Source organism: Pantherophis guttatus, chromosome 16 (genome assembly GCF_059756535.1).
Source record: "Pantherophis guttatus breed Tessera chromosome 16, ASM5975653v1, whole genome shotgun sequence".
NCBI classification, from domain to species: Eukaryota; Metazoa; Chordata; class Lepidosauria; order Squamata; family Colubridae; genus Pantherophis; species Pantherophis guttatus.
The window spans coordinates 995,402-1,012,159 of record NC_142078.1 but is presented as its reverse complement, the minus strand read 5'-3'; the positions used below and the strand labels follow the sequence as shown (position 1 = coordinate 1,012,159).

The window sequence follows — 16,758 nt, the reverse complement described above, 5'->3', positions numbered from 1 at the left end:
AAACAAGTGTAATAATTTTAATATGGTTTGTTTTGGCTAAGGGGAATGTATGAAACTGGGAATCGGAGCTGGCTGTGTTTTCCATTCGAGAATGGAACAAGCTGGTTCTCCCCCTTTCTCAATCTCCCCATTGTGACTTTTAGTGCACAATCAGAGTAAGACCCGACTGTGATTTTGTGACTTGATCTGTTAAGATAATTACGGTCCCCCCTGAGTTGAGCCTGACTTGTGATGGTCCTAAGGACACATCTGTCTTGTTTTCTTGGCGGTAACAAAGAAGTGGCCCGAGTGGGTTGCATTTGCCTCCTGTTGGATTTGGGGGTGGGGTTTCTTTTTTAACCTCCCAGCTATGAGATTGCCAGGTGGTCTCCCATCAAATCCTACTTTGATTGCTCTTCTTTTCAACAGCAGCAACAACAACTTCCTTCCCTCCTTCCTTCCTTGTCAGCATTTTCCCTTCTCCCTCCAGCCACCACTGGGGAACAAAGTCCCCCAATGCAATCCCAGAGGGAGGAGGAGGAGGAGGCCTTCCAAAGGATCAAGGGGGGCTCTGCCTGGAGAAACAAGGGCTCCAGAGCTCCCAATTCTGGAGACCAAAAGCAAAGCAAAGCAAAGCTGTGACTGAAACCATAAATTATATTTCGAGCTCCTGGAGAGGAATTCCTTTCTGTAACCGAAAGCCCGCTGGCTCAACGGGTTTGAGATTTTCCATGGCTTAGTGGTATGAAGTTGAAGCTTGATTTCCTTTAAAAACACTCCTTCCTTAAAGGGCTCCACAGTGAGAAAGTGAAGTCAGCCTGGCAGTCGTGGCCAAGCAGGCAGCCAAGGGAGGCATGCTCAGGAATTATGGGGGGAGGCACCAAGATCTCCCCTCAGCCTCCGCTGTAACTTGCAGCAAACTGCTGCACTCCCACCTTACTGTGCACTACACCAAATACCCACAACTGAGTCCAACTAGCATATCCACAATGAGACTTCTGTTCTGCATCTCAGTCTGACCCACAAAGGAGAGGGGAGCAGGGGAGGGGAGGGGAGGAGAGTGAAGAGGAGAAGAGAGTGAAGAGGAGAGAGGGAGAGGAGTGGAAGAGAGGGAAGGAGAGGGGAGGGGAGAGGGAAGGAGAGGAGAGGGGAGGGGAGAGGAGAGGAGTTTCCTGGGTTGTTTCTGAGCTCAACACACATTGTCCAGAACCAATTCAGTCTCAACCTGAAAAGTTTACATTTTCTACATGCACTCCATGAAAACGAAGGGGAGCCAATAAATGGTTCAATATAATCCGCAGGGAATAAGGAACAAAATTAATTAGAACATCCCCCATTGTCTCTCTAATGTGCTTTAAAACTTGTTCTATTTAACTGCAATAGATGGCACTCTCAGCCACTTAAAGGGCCTCTCGTTTCGCAGCTAAGGCAAATTACAGATGTCAAGCCAGTTTCGTAGTTAAAAACCACCCAAACAGTATCTGCCTTTTTTAATCTTCTGATATGTAATCCATTTCCTGTGTTCTTCATTCTGTGGAGTATATCATTATCTTTTTTTTTAAATGAGATGTAGAATAGAACAACTGGCAGAAGCAGTGCAAGGTCAAAAGATGGGGAGGGACCTGGCCAGGGGTGAAATGCTACCAGTTCGCACCAGTTCACCTGAACCGGTAGCGGCAGCAGCGCAAGGCTCCGCCCACCTGCCCAGATGTCGTTACTTCCTGGTTTTAACCAGGAAGTAACCTGTTTTTTACCCTCTGCGCATGCGCAGAAAGCTTTGCGCATGCACAGAGGGTCCAAAATCACACGCAGCGCACACTCATTCTTTTAGTTCGACCTCCTGCCCAACCCAGGACCACTTAGGGTAGCATAGAAGTGAACTGAAGCCCATAGTTAAAACAGATGCAGCGCCAACATAAACAAAAGGAACTGGCACCCAAGGACACTAACTAAGATATTACTGCACTCCAGGAGACACTCTCAGTCCACATCCTGGCCCAGCACCATAGGAACAGCCAAGCCTTCAGAGCCTCACGGTGGCCCAGAGATGTGGATCTCTTATCTTTTCCAAGTATAGGTCAACATGGAAACCAACAGACCAAACTGCACTTAAGAGGGATTACCCAGAAGGAAGCATAGCAGGCAAAGAAAATGTGATCAAGCAGGGAAGGAAGAAAGGATGTCTAATTGATTAGATGTATATGGGATCGGGTTCTACAAGAACTCCTAGAGTTTGGGAACAATAAGGACAGCAAAAACAGAATTTAAACAAAAATAATATCAGAGTGAATAATACAAAAGTGTGTCTCAGCATCATACCCCAAACAACCTCTGGACCTAATCAACCAACCAACCAACCAACCAACCAACCAATCAATCAGAATAGAGCTGGAAGGTGCCTTGGAGGTCTTCTAATCCAGCCCCCTGCTCAAGCAGGAGACCTATACCATTTCAGATACGGGGCTGTCCAGTCTTTTCTTAAAAACCTTCAGTGATGGAGCATCCATAACTTCTGAAGGCAACTTCTGTTCCACTGGTTAATTGTCCTGTTAGGAAGTTTCTCCTTCATTCCAGGTTGCTTTTCTCCTTGATGAGTTTCCATCCACTGTTTCTTGTCCTGCCCTCTGGTGCTTTGGAAAATAGGGTGACCTCCTCCTCTTTGTGGCAGCCCCTCAAATACTGGAATACTGCTACCCTGTCCCCCCCCCCCCAGTCCTTCTTTTCTCTACATTGACCAAACCCAAATCCTGCCACAGTTCTTCATATGTTTTAGTCTCCAGGCCTTTGATCATCTCAGTTGCTCTTCTCTACACCTTTTCCTCAATCCATTGCCAACTTCTAGAATGCCATCAGAGTATGCATTAAAACTATTTGGCAATCTGGAGCCAGAGAGAAAGGTTCACATTGGCCAAGTAGGGATTCCTGCACTAAGCATGGGGTGAGGGGTCTCCCCGGCTCCCTTTCCAATTCCAAGAATGTTGGGGCCAATTAATGCGATTCCTTCATAAAATTAGGAACATTAGATCAGAATCCACCCCTGTGGCTTCTGAACAGAAAATGAATTAGGCAGGTTGACTGGGTTAAACACACCCAGCCTCTGAGATATTGCTAGAAGGGGAGGAGAGGAAACGTAGGTCTGAAGGTCTAATACAAAAGATGCCTTCCAGGCCTACAAAATGTAGACTTTCAGCCTAGCCAATGTGGGAAGCCTCACAGAACCTTCTAAGCAGAAGAAGTCTATCTGATTACTGTGATGTCAGCAGGGTGGATAAAAATCAATGTTTTTTTTTTAAAAAAAAATTAAAAATCAGATTTTTAAATTTGGTTTTTTTAATTTTTATCAAATTTATTTTAGTAAAAATCTATTTAAAAATAGCTTTCTATTTAAGATACATTAATAATTTAGTTTATTCAGCATGAAATGGAGCTTGGTTATGTAACATGAGGCTGTATATTCTGCCATATTTACATTTTTGGAAAATTCATTCAATGAATCCAAGCTCTGCAGGCTGAGATAACATGCACTGCATTGATGCATGCACAAAATTTCACAGTAACCATGAGATAAATCATACCTGTGTTTCCCCGAAAATCATACTCTGTCTTATATTTTTTGAACCCTGAAATAAGCGCTTGGCCTTATTGCCATGCGCTCAAAAGCCCGATTGGGCTTATTATCAGGGGATGTCTTATTTGGGGGGAAACAGAGTAAAACAAAGTTCAGGAATATTCTTTTATTCCCATTGTTTTGCAAATTATTATTTTTTATTTTATTTTTTTTATTAATCATATTTCTATGCCGCCCACTCTCCGAGGACTCTGGGTGGCTTACAACAATCGACAGTATACTAAATAGCATCTTGCCCCCCAACAATCTGGGTCCTCATTTTACCCACCTCGGAAGGATGGAAGGCTGAGTCAACCTTGAGCCTGGTGAGATTTGATCCGCTGATCTGCTGAACTAGCAGTCAGCTGAAGTAGCTGCAGTACAGCACTCTAACCACTGCGCCACCTCGGCTCTACATACACTACAAACTGTATGATTGTTTGGTAAGAAATGCATCTGTACCACCAGGCTCCAAGTGTGAGGAGGAAGGGCAAGCAGTAACAATGAAAGTGAAACCCTCTAAGCATCTTATAAATATAATATTAAAGAGCACCTGTCATTCCAGATCCATCATGGCAGCACCTGTAAGCGGGCATCCACTCACCTGCTGCCTGCACGTCCCTCACCTTATTGTGTCCCTGTCGCACCACCAGCCATCCCATTAAAGTGAATGGGACGGTTGGTGAGTCAACAGCGGGTCAGAGGAGGAGCTGCTGTGGGACAGAGATGTCAGTTTCTCTTTAAAAATTATGATTTAAATCGAGTTGATTTACTAGATTCACTTTTTACTAGTGACTTAAATCATGATTTAAATCATGATTTAAATTGACTTGATTTAAATCAAATCCACCCTGGATGTCAGCAGATTTAAACTAGCAAAAGAGCTGTTCCTAAAGTCATTTTAGTTAGGATCTAGTTGCTCTCCACAGGCATATGGAAAACTGTACTTCATTCTTTCTTTCTTTCTCATTCAGGATCTCCCTCCTGGAGAGTTTTCTGGCTTCAAGAAATGTCTGAAGCAGAAGGTGCATTAAAAAGGCGCCTGGATGATACTTTACAGCACTCAGTTTGGAAGAAATAAGTCAAGGTTTTGGGACGGGGATAAAATGTTTGACCAGAGTGCTATTTAGTGGCCAAAATAAACCCCGATCTTTCAGCTCCACAGACCCCTGGAGTCTCCCCTAAAACTATGAGACGTGGAGACTGCATTAGGAGAAGTCAGGGAGAAACTCTTTGTTGGATCATTAGTAACTCCAAGTATATTCACAAAGGATTTTTTTAAGGTGAGAAACTCTGTGATTGAAAGACCATGCTTCTCATTCTCTGCTTCGGCCAAACGGCTCGCTGTAAAACCTGAGCTGAAAATATTGATTGCCTCTTTTGAGACTTAGCTGAAGGCCATTTTTATCCAAGTAAAATGAATCTCTTGGTTTCTTTTCCTCAAGTACTTTGCCAATGTTTTTTTATTTTAGAATTAATAATAATAATAGCAGAATAGTTAGTTTACTTGTCATTGCACCTCGTACAAGGAAATTAAATGCCATCTTCAGTGCCCATTATACATAAAAAATAAAACAAAAACACACGTCCTTCACATTCTATACAATAACAGATTGAATTACAAATTAAAGCAAACCAAAATCTCAATCACCCAGGTTTGAAATTCCTAACAGATTTAGCATCTTAGAAGAACGGTATACAAGTAGTCCTCAATTTAAGGCCATTCATTTAAGGACCATTCAAAATTGAGGTGGTGCTGAAAAAAGGACTTCTAACCCATCCTGGCATTTATGATCCTTGCACTGTCCCTGTGATCATGTGATCAAAATTTGGGTGCTTGGAAACCAACCTTGATTTACGACGGTTGCAGCATCCGGGGTCACGTGATTGCCATGAGCATCCTAACAATCACATTGATTTGCTTAACGACCACAGCAAGAAAGATAATCCAATCAGGCGTGATTCATTTAATGACCACATCACTTAGCGATGGAAAATCTGGCCCAAATTGTTGTCATGTATTGAGAACTACAGGGAGTCTTCAACTTACGACTACAATTCAGAGGAGAATTTCCATTGGGAAGCAAAGTGGTTGTGATTTTAGAATCTTTTTTGCCATGGTTGCTAAGTGAACCACATAGTCATTAAGCAAATCCGCTTCTCCCATTGTTGGAAGCTGGCTGAATGGCCATCACGTGACCCTGGGGCCCTGCAACCATCCTAAATACATACCAGCTGCCAAGCACCTGAATTTGGGCCAGGTGGCCCTGGAGATGCTGCAATGGTGGCTAAGTGAGATTACCAATTGTAAGTCATTTTTTTTGGTGCTTTTGTAATTCGAAATGGTCACTAAACGAATGGTCCACCTGTTCCTGTAAAGCCTTCTCGTCCACTAATAACACTGGGCCAGGCTCTTATCCAGAGTCTCTGCCCTTGTTTTTAACTCAATGTTGCACCAAGAAAATACTTTTACATACTTCTTTCAATCATTCCCATTCGATCTGATGATAAAATGTCTTTTGGGGTTTGTTTGTTCGTTTGTTTTCAAATAAGAAAAATGTAGTAAAATTCTCTGGACAAGATGCCAGGGCCTTTGCTTTATCTTACTGTAGGTCTCAGAGAAGCAAACAGCGTGTGTGAATATCGAGTGTCCCCGTTTTAATGCTGCCCAAACTCTGCAGCTTCCCAGCTTCTCCTTCATCCATGAGAACCAACATAAAGCAACATAAAGCAATCCCCTCTTGTGGCAAAGAGGGGGCAGAGACAAGAGGGGGTGGCACATGCCAATATCAGACTGCAAACGCAATGAAAAATGCCATCCACAGAATGAAATTCAAAAGCACCGGAAGGGACCAAACAAAATGAAGGGGAGGAAGCCTGCAGGAAAGGGAAGACTTTAGCATAGAGCTAAATATGAGCCATGGTGGCGCAGTGGTTAAAGTGCAGTACTGCAGGCTCCTTCTGCTGACTGCCGGCTGCCTGCAATTTGGCAGTTCAAATCTCACCAGGCTCAAGGTTGACTCAGCCTTCCCTCCTTCCAAGGTGGGTAAAATGAGGACCCAGATTATTGGGGGCAAGAAGCTGTAAGCCGCTTAGAGAGGGCTGTAAAGCGGTATTTAAGTCTAAGTGCTGTTGCTATTTTTGGTAGAAATGGAGAAGGTAATTAAAGGAAAGTGAAGATGGATGAAAGTGGGCCAGGAGAATTGGTGAGCCTGTCAAGAGTCCAGAACCTGGAGCTTCAGACCTCCAAGGCTGGCTACTCAAGGGGTCAACAACATAATGGAAACCCAAAACTGGCCAGTTCACTTCTTGGCAGCAGAAATCAGAATGGTGACATCAGCCTTAAAGTTCACATGATACCAGCAAAGGCCTCTCCCAAGTCGGTCACAGAGAGCCTCTGACCATGGCTTATTAATTTTGGGTTTCTACCTCTCTTTCTCTCATGTTAGGGTCACCCAAGAAAGTTCCATTATGAACTTTCTGCAATGTTCATTATGCAAAGTTCCATTATGCAAAGTTCTGCCATGGAGTCTGTTCTATAGTGGCTTATTCCCAAGACTTCCTTTCAAAAATAGGACGTGACAAACGTCTCCCTTTTATCTTTTCTCTCTCTCTCTCTCTGTACATCATGAACAAAATCCTCCGATGCTCAGCGCTCAAGATGCCTTCCTGGCATCCTGGCAGTTCCGTCTCTCTCGTGCTCTTACCTCAAATACTTCCTCGTCCAAGATCCTTGTTCCAAAGACAATGATGCCATTAACGTCAATGATGGGGTGGTCACTTCGGTCCAGCAATTTGGTGACCTTTTTTTTACAGTCCAAAATCAGAGTGACATTCTTCTTATGGACACTGAAAGCAACTCGATGCCACCTGGGGAAGAACAGGCCCAGCAGAAGGTCAAAAGAAGGTCCAGACGTCACGGCTTCCCATGCCCACCTCAGCTTCCCAAAAGGAAGCTTCTAGAACTGCCAAGCATGAAAGCCTCTTCCCTGGACTGCTCATTACATTTACATGGATGCTTCCTCTATCACTGCAGATTGGAGAAATCACAGGCATTATCTCAGTTCTCAAGAAGTATTAAATGCTAAACCTAGTCACGTTGGCTACGGTCATAACATGCAATCCCCAAGAAAATAAGCTCTGATATAAATCAGACAGTATGCCATTCATTTTAGCCTAGATTTTCACTTTCCTCCAGGAAATCCCACAGGTGCTTTTTCAGGCGGCAACTGGAGTCTCTTGTTTTTTTCTTTTGAAGATGTTTTGCTTCTCATCCAAGAAGCTTCTTCAACTCTGACAGGATACTGGGGAATGGAAGGAGTTATAATCCTTGCAGACAGCTGGTCATTTGTATCCTTTTAGAGGGTCTGTGTCTCTTTAGAGGGTCTGTGGAGGTTTGTCTGTGCCCTCGGGGTCACCTGAGTGGTGCTCCTTGTTCCTGTAGTCTGCAATTTTTTTCCTCTGGAAATCCATTCCCACTCCCACACCATTCCAAGGGTGTTCATCCCAAATTGCATAGCTAAAAATCTGTAGAGATTCTCAGTCATCCAGGTCATGGTTGTCCCAAAAGTGCTTTTTCAGGAGGCAACTGGACTTTTATATTCCTGCAAGGAATATAAATCCTTATATTCCTGCAAGGAATATAAATCCCCACTATCCTGTCAGAGTTGAAGAAGCTTCATGGATGAGAAGCAAAACATCTTCAAAGAAAAAACCAGAAAGTCCAGTTGCCTCCAGAAAAAGCACCTTTGGGACAACCAGGACCTGGACGACTGAGAAGCTCTACAGACTTTCCTCCAGGAATTTCCCCCGTGAACCAGCTTTAAAATAAACATGAATTTTCATGTGTGGATGTTCCTTTTTTTAACTTACAATGAACACCTTATCATCTCCATGAATTTCTTCCTATTGTGCAATTGGAGCATTTAAGGGTCAAATAATAGTTTAATATATCAATTGAGCAAAAACCTATCTTGCCAAAAATGAACTGTGATGAAGGTGAGGTCATAAAAAAAGAGAGTTGGCACACTGCATGCAGCCCACTCCTGATTTATGGCAACTTTCCACGATTATTAGGCAGCTCCAGATGTGTTGGCCAACCCTGGGAATTCTGGATATTGCCGTTCCAAAACTTCTGAAAGGCAAGATTTGATAAGATTGATTTAGGAAATTAAATTCATTTTAAACCCATTGTGGGCTCCAACGTTCTCATATTTGTCTTGTGCTGTTCCAGCCATAAACAGATTGTTTTATTTATCTGTAAATATAAGGGACTCTTTACTGAGACTGAAAAAGGTTCATATTAAAAAAAAGCTTGCCAAATGCCAAAGCAATGGAGCATCCTCAGTTTGGGGTCTCAAGAGTCCTCATTCTTTCAGTACACTGGAGAGGAGATTAAGAGAAGCTCTTTCTCACTCCCCATCTATTCATGAAAACAAAATCCATGTCCAAACTATGGTGCAGTATTTGGACAGTGGAGCATCCTTCTTTCCAGGGCCACAGAGACAAGAATGAACACGGGTGTAGTAGTTGTTTCTTTATAATATTCCAGGAAGTGGCAGCCATTAGCAGAGAGAGAACAATTTCCTAACAAAGGTCCTAACCAGAACCCGTTCAATTCTGGAACTGACCGGAAGTCCGGTTCCCCCACCATAGAGACACATCCTAGCGTGGCATCCTTTTTTCTCTATCTGTCCTAACCAAAAGCCCTATCAATTGTGGAGCCGACCTGCGACAGGGAGCCGCAGCAGAGGGATGAAAGAGCCACATGTGGCTCCAGAGCCGTGGGTTGCTGATCCTTGATTTACACCATGTCAAGTTTCAGACTTTCAGTGCCCTCCTGCAGGAGCCCCATCACGGGTGAAGAGAAGGCATGCATTTCCTCTGCTCTCCATCCTCCTTGGTGTCCCCTGATGACAGAAACTTGTTTACATTCCCAGCATTCCTGCTTCTTTTCCGAGAGAGACGGGGGAACCTTCAAGCCACCAACAGAGCCCTGAACATTTCTGTGGACAGTCCTGATTGGATTCTTTTTTAAAAGCTGGAAATATCTTAGCAAAAACAACGCCCAGGCATTAGCTGTGGAGCACAAAATGCTCTGGGAATTAGATATTGAAGATAGCACAAGACAAATTTCTATATTCCGCTGGAAAAAGACATGCTTATCTTTGACGTATCTTTAAGCCTAATGAATATTATTTGTTGGATGACTTCTCCTATAATTCCACGGCTGCTGCTTCTTCTTTATCACTATAACCAGATTTGTGTCTCATTATATTATTCTACTTGCATTTTTTACATGTAACCCGTCTTTGCTCTTAGTTTCATGAATTAGAGGCCTTAATTGCTTTGCCAAATCCAGAAGTGTTTTCCAGGAAAAATGCAAAATGAATAAACAGCTATGTAGTAAGTAGTAAGATTGAAGGCAAAAACCAACGTCAAATCGTGTCAAGTAGGCAAAGACTGAGCGCGCCTGGGCATCTCTGTTTTGCTTTGCAGGCTCAAGGTTGACTCAGCCTTCCATCCTTTCTAAGGTAGGTGAAATGAGGACCCAGTTTGTGGGGGCAATAAGCTGACTTTGTATAAATATACAAAAGTATGAAGGCTATTGCTTAACGCACTGTAAGCCGCCCTGAGTCTCCGGAGAAGGGCGGCATATAAATCAAATTAAAAAAAAAAAATTCTAAAGGGCACGAGACTGTTGATGGCTCTCAATGTTTGGGAGCAGCCAAAGGAGTGATGACAGCCCCAGCAGCCCTTTCAGCCACATCTGGCAGAAACAAAACCTTCAGACTTAAAGAAAATGTGCCCTGGACAGACCCAGAATTCAATTTCCTCTTGGCTCGCCTCTGCCATGGCTTGGAGCGGGGGAGACGGAGACACGGCTTTTTTCCATGCAGATCTCCTGAATGGCAGATCAGAGCCTTCTCATTGAGGGCCGCATCAGGGCTGTGGTTGACTTGGGGGAGGGGGGGCGGGGAGGGGCCAACCGGGTGGGTGTGGCCAACTGGGTGGCCAGCTTGATGCCACTCCCCAAATTGCTGGCATGTTTCCTCTTTGCATTGGAAAGATCGGGCCGAAGCGATGCGGGCCAGCCTGAGGTGGGTAAAATGAGGACCCAGTGATAGGCTGACTCTGTAAAACCACTTTACAGAGAGGGCTGTAAAGCACTGTGAAGCTGTATATAAGTCTAAGGGCTATTGCTATGCTATTGTTTATCTGGGGCCTCGCACATGGCGTTAACCTGGATTCGGGTTTTAGCATGCTCTGTGAATGCTTGTCTGCGACTCAATGTTTCCATGACCTGCACTTCTCTTTCCCTCTTGGGGGCGGGGGGGGAGGGGGGGCTTCCATCGGGCCAATTTTGGAGCTTCAGAACAAGCTTCATTCCTGACCTCATCATCTCCCGAAGGAGTCCCATTCAAAGAAAGGAGACCCTCAACCCCACCACCCCACCACCCCCACCCCCGTTTCCTCCATGTCACTCACTTGCCATCCGAGAGGTTGATGCCACGGAAGAGTGGGTAGTTCTCAGGGCCAGGCTTCTCCATGTGGTCCTCGTAGAGGAAAACCGGGGATCGCCCCAGCTCCACACCGACCTGCTGGATGCCTTGCTCATTGTAAATGGAGATCAGGAAAGCCTGGCCGCCCTTCTTGGCTTTTACCGTGGTCAGGATGGAGAAATCTTCAGGAAACGGAGACACTGGAGGCAGAGAAGGGAGCAGGGCAGAGTGTGGGATCCATTTCTCTCCCAAAGGGAATCACCAACCTTTGCTCTGCAGCTACAATGGCAGAGTCGGGTTGAAAAAGTCACCTGAATGAGGAAGGCCTGCTTTGAGACTTCAGCTACAGAATCAGAACAGAGCTGGAAGGGACCTTGGAGGCCTTCTAGTCCAGCCCTCTGCTCAAGCAGGAGACCCTACCTAGGCCACTCTGGACAAATGGCTTCCAGTCTCTTCTTAAAAACCTGCATTAGCAGCCGTCATGGCACAGTGGTTAGAATGCAGTATTGCAGGCTAATTCTGCCGATTGCCAGCAGTTCGATCCTGAGTGGTTCAAGGTTGACTCAGCCTTCCATCCTTCCGAGGTGGGTAAAGGGAGGACCCGGATTGTTGGGGGCAAGAGGCTCACCCTGTCAACCGCTTGGAGAGGGCTGTGAAGCAGGGGTCCCCAATCTTTGAGGCTTGGCAGCCCGGCTGGAGGGGAGGGTAAGTGGAGAACCGGGTCGCACGTGCAGCAGACTGGCATGCATGCACATGCCTGCGCAGCTCAACTTGCACATGTTGATCTGCACGTATGTGTGCATGCACGCCAGCCCACCCCTCATGCAAGTCGAACTACACATGCGTGTGCGCACTTGGCCCAGTTCTGAATAGGCCATAGACCAGGGGTTGGGGACCCTTGCGGTAAAGCACTGTGAAGTGGTATCTAAGTCTGATATAAGTATGATTGATGGGAAATACTTCCACGTCCACCCAGACACACACCCAGAGCACTGCTCCATGTGGACTTAGGATCCTTTAGGATCTCTGAGGAATCTCCCCCCTCCCCCACGAAGAGCGTGGGTCATAGCATTCCAGGCCAAACAACTGGATGCTTTGCACAGCTGGCAGCGGCCAGAGCAGAGACACACCAAGATCCTCAAACTACCAGCTGAGGAAAGCAAAGCTTCTAATTAGCGCCAACTAAAGCCTGCCTTGCCTTGGGCCGGAGTGTCTTTTGCGCAGCTACGTGTCACTGCCTCTTCCCCTCGAGACCCTTCGCTTGTCCGATTCCACAATCTGCGTTTCTTTTTGGAAACCTCTGCAATTACCTCTGCTGCCTCTATCTCCATCCACTCATTCGCTTGTTTGGAGCTGAACTAACATCTAGTTACTTGCAGGAGGCGTGTTATTAAAAGAAAGGAGTGGGAAGCCCAGCAAAGCCCAGGCTGCCTCTTCCCGGCAAGGTGGGGGGGGCAGTTTTGCACACAAAATCCCTTCTGCACCAGCCCCCTTTTCTTGGCCAGGGCCAAGCCTCAGATTATGTGGAGAAAATGCCTGGCATTTTGGCCATCGGATCAAAGCAACCCGCTGCTTCCCTCCACATTCCTCAGGCTTTCAGATCCACCCCAGGCGAGGCGCTGCCCCGGCTGAAGAGAAGCGTGGCACTGCCCCGGCTTTGCTCAGAAAGCCAGCATCCCGCCATAAGCCCAGCTGGGGGGGCCTCTGCGTCTCAGCCAAGCAGGATCTGAGTCCACTTGGGCAAAGGAGGAGAGGAAAGAACGGAAGCGCCGCCAGGCTCTGTCAAGGGCCCCAGGCTGGCTGTCAGCAGGACACGGGCATCCTAAAGAGCCACAGTGGAGCAGCAGTTAGAACGCACTACTGCAGGCTCCTTCCTGCCTGCCGACTGCCTGCAATTTGGCAGTTCAAATCTCACCAGCCTTAAGGTTGACTCAGCCTTCCCTCCTTCTGAGGTGGGTAAAAGGAGGAGCCAAATTGTTGGGGGCCAGAGGCTGACTCTGTAAACCGCTTACAGAGGGCTGTAAAAGCACTGTGAAGCGATATACAAGTCTAAGTGCTATTGTTATCTATCTATCTATCTATCTATCTATCTATCTATCTATCTATCTATCATCTATCTATCTAAGAGCCGTGGTGGCTCAGTGGTTAGAATGCAGTATTGCAGGCTAACTCTGCCGACTGCCAGCAGTTCAATCCTGACTGGCTCAAGGTTGACTCAGCCTTCCATCCTTCCGAGGTGGGTAAAATGAGGAGCCAGATTCTTGGGGGCCAGAGGCTGACTCTGTAAATTGCTTAGGCTGTAAAAGCACTGTGAAGCAGTATATAAGTCTAAGGGCTATTGCTATCCTAGAAAGGGAAAAGGTGCCATCCTTTCTGGGAAACAGGACTTGGGTTGCTAGCGCCGAAGAGGTTGCCTAGTTGGGTAATGAACATCTGCAAGCCAACAACCCAGCCCAGAGAGCACCAAGGACCCCCACAGTTGCACCCTGAGCCACAAATATCCTCTCTTACCAGGGAAAAGCTGCTTGGTTGGGGCACTCAGCTGGGCATCCTTGGTCACGTGATAGGCCACATCTGCTCCCTTGGAAGACCGCCTGCTGGTGCAGAAGCCCGTCGTTTTTGAGATGCCGTCGGGTAAATTTTGGAAATCTAATACCTTCAATAGATCTGCAGGCTCAGCTGAAAGAGAGAGAGAAGCCAACATCAGGACTACAGACTCCCAGTGGTGAAAGGAATCCTTGAGGTCATTTAGTCCAACACCCCCCCTCCCACTTAGCACCTCCAATAGATGAGCATTCAGCCACTCCTTGAAGGAGAACACACCACTTCATGTGACAGCCTGGTCCCCTGGCCTGTTCCTTCTCTTGGCAACCAGCCTGAAGGTCCTTCCTTTAGGTTTAATCCACCACACAGCCCAATATTAACCAGAAACACCAATGCAGCTTTATTTCGAAGGGAGGGAGGGAGGGAGGGAGGGAGGGAGGGAGGGAGGGAGGAAGGAAGGAAGGAAGGAAGGAAGGAAGGAAGGAAGGAAGGAAGGAAGGAAGGAAGATGGATCTATTTCAAAGAGGAGCAACCTGTGCAGGTTAGCCAATATAATGAAGAGGCCCATGGAACTTCAGTGGACAGGCCAGGGCTGGCCCGATTCCAAACACAGCAACATGGGCCTGGGTGTTGCACTATGTACATAGCTCCCGAAAGCCAACCAGGGATAATCATAAAACTAATCAAGTTGGCTCCTCGCTTGGCCTGGTTGAGCCTGTACGGAAAATGCCATCCAAAAGGTGTGAGTCCCATCGTGCCCCATGCCCAGATGCCCAGCTAGAGAACCTGTATTTACAGTATTATTTCTTTATTTAATTTATAGGGCTGCCCATTTTATCGCAGCAACTCCAGATTGGCTACCAACATATAAAAACACAGACAAAATGACATATTATTAGAAAATATTAGAAAATTAGAAAACGTATTAAAGCAGTTGAAGTAAATCCTAATTCGACAATAAATTCAACCCACAAGTCACAGGCTCCTAGCAGTCAGCTGACTTCCACCTTGACCAATTCAACCTGTTTAGACCTAGCTGTGTTCTCCAGGGACTCCGGGGACAAATCAAAGCCAATTCTCCTTGTCTTCATTTCCCACAGAGACTCTAAGTGTTTCAAGCAAACTTTTGCCAGCCTTCCCATCTCCTTTTCCCGGGTCTGCTGGTGCTCCTAATAAAGGAATCATTGAGTTAACTACAGAGGTTTTGTCGTGTTTGGGGAGCTGGGCATTCAGCCAGTTCGGGCCGGTTCAGGCAATCCAGTTGTTAAATTGCTGGCTGGCCCCTCCCCGCCCCACCCCACCCTTTCCAGGAGTCCCCACGCACCCCTTTTTGCTCCCAGGGAGGTGCAGGAGGCCGGGTGCTGCCTGTCACACACCCTGGCCACGCCCACCATGGCCACGCCCACCCAACTGGGCATTAGGGCAGAGAACCAGTTGTTAAATTCTTTGAATCCCACCACTGGAGCTGGGTCAGAAGATTGATGAGGTACACAGGGGGTAGTACCTATGTTGCCCTGCCAGAGCTTCCCCCCCACCCCCCCAAGCTCTCCCCCCTTCCGTTGGTCCTGCTCTGCCAAAGGCGAAGGACAAGAGCACAGAGAGAAGAGGGTCTCACCAGCCTGGCAAGAGACTCAGAAAGGACGCTTCGGGGACTGGGACCAACCATAGCAGCTGCATGACATGGAGAGCCCCCCCCCCACTTCCTCTCCAGCAGCCCCTTCTCCTCCCATAAAACAGCTGGACAAGGGAGTGATGTGGGCAGCCAGGAATGTCTGCATGAAGGGAGAAGGTGAATGACGTGAGGACCTTGGGAATTGGGAGAGGGGCGGTTCTTGAATGGCAACCCTGGGACAATTTCCCCAAAAGGAAGGCAGCTGAAGATGGAAAAGGGGCTCCCAGGGAAGAAAAAGGCAGCTTGGCTAGAAAGTTGTGGAGGAAATCTTTGAACGGAGAGCCCATCGAGTCTGCTTTCTTAACGCTCTTAGTTTACAAAGCATCCAACATTTATTTGGACCCCCCTCTGTGGAATTGTTACAGTTAATCAGAAAATAAATGAATGCATTGCACTAGTGAGGCCACACTTGGACTAGTACTCCATCTCCAGTCTGGTCACCAAGATACCAAAAAGGTGTGGAGACTCTGGAAAGAGCGCAGACAAGAGCAACAAAGATGATTGGGGGACTGGAGGCTAAAACATACGAAGAACGGTTGCAGGAACTGGGTATGTCTAGTCTAACCAAGAAAAGCACTAAGGGTGACAGGATAGCAGTCTTCCAATATTCAAGGGGCTCTCACAGAGAAGAGGAGGGTCAACCTATTCTCCAAAACACTTGAGGGCAGGATAAGAGGTAACAGATGGAAGATCATTCGAGAAGGATATAACCTAGAATTAAGGACACAGAACAATCAGTCGGTGGAATGGCTCGCCTCCAGAAGTTGTGGCTGCTCCCTCACTGGAGGCTTTCAAGAAGAGAATGGACAGTATAGGGTCTCCTGCTTAAGCAGAGGATTGGGCTAGAAGACCTTCAATGACCCTTCCAACCCTGTTCTTCCACGTTATTCAAAATTGCAAGGGAAATGCTGGGAACCAGTAGCAGAGGCTGCTCATGCTCTGTCCAGACAGGAAGGGAGAGCTGAAAAGGCAGGCAATTTTATTTTAACTTTAATTAACAAACGGCATTTCAGCTTCTGCCAGACCAGGAAAAAACTATTACTTTGCAAGGAGTGTGTCCTAAAAGGTACAACTGCATCGTGATAAAATCCAACTTCTAACAGATCAGAAACTAACGTGTGTCCTGGAGGCATGCAGCAATTTTTTTAAGTAACTGGCAAAGAGGAATAGGCACCTACTACTCCCAACTACATTAGACCTCCCATAAGATTTGGAAGGCACTCAAGGCAGAGATTTCATAAAGGATAATTAAGAACAAAGTACAAAGGATGCATTAAAGCGCCTCCCCTCGACTGAAAAGGACACTCGTGGAGCCATTTCAAAAATGTGCAAGATAGCATCAGGCAAGTTCTTGGCAGGAAAGAGGCCCGAATTCAGTGCCTTCCCTGCCCTGGGATGTTCCCTCCCGCAGGAGGCCCTCAACAGCAACGGCCGACCGAGAAAGGCTGCGGCCA

The 16,758-nt window shown here is 46.6% G+C and overlaps 1 protein-coding gene across 1 annotated transcript in view; it reads right to left on the bottom strand.

Annotated features, from left to right (window-relative positions):
• COL5A1 (collagen type V alpha 1 chain) overlaps nt 1-16,758 on the bottom strand; it is a 222,335-nt gene that overhangs the window by 162,002 nt on the left and 43,575 nt on the right. The window contains exons 2-4 of the mRNA XM_034427172.3: nt 13,600-13,767; nt 11,075-11,288; nt 7,294-7,456 (exon numbers count right to left, since the gene is read on the bottom strand). Of these exons, the coding sequence (XP_034283063.2) occupies nt 7,294-7,456; nt 11,075-11,288; nt 13,600-13,767 (545 nt within the window). The remainder of the gene's footprint in view (nt 1-7,293; nt 7,457-11,074; nt 11,289-13,599; nt 13,768-16,758) is intronic.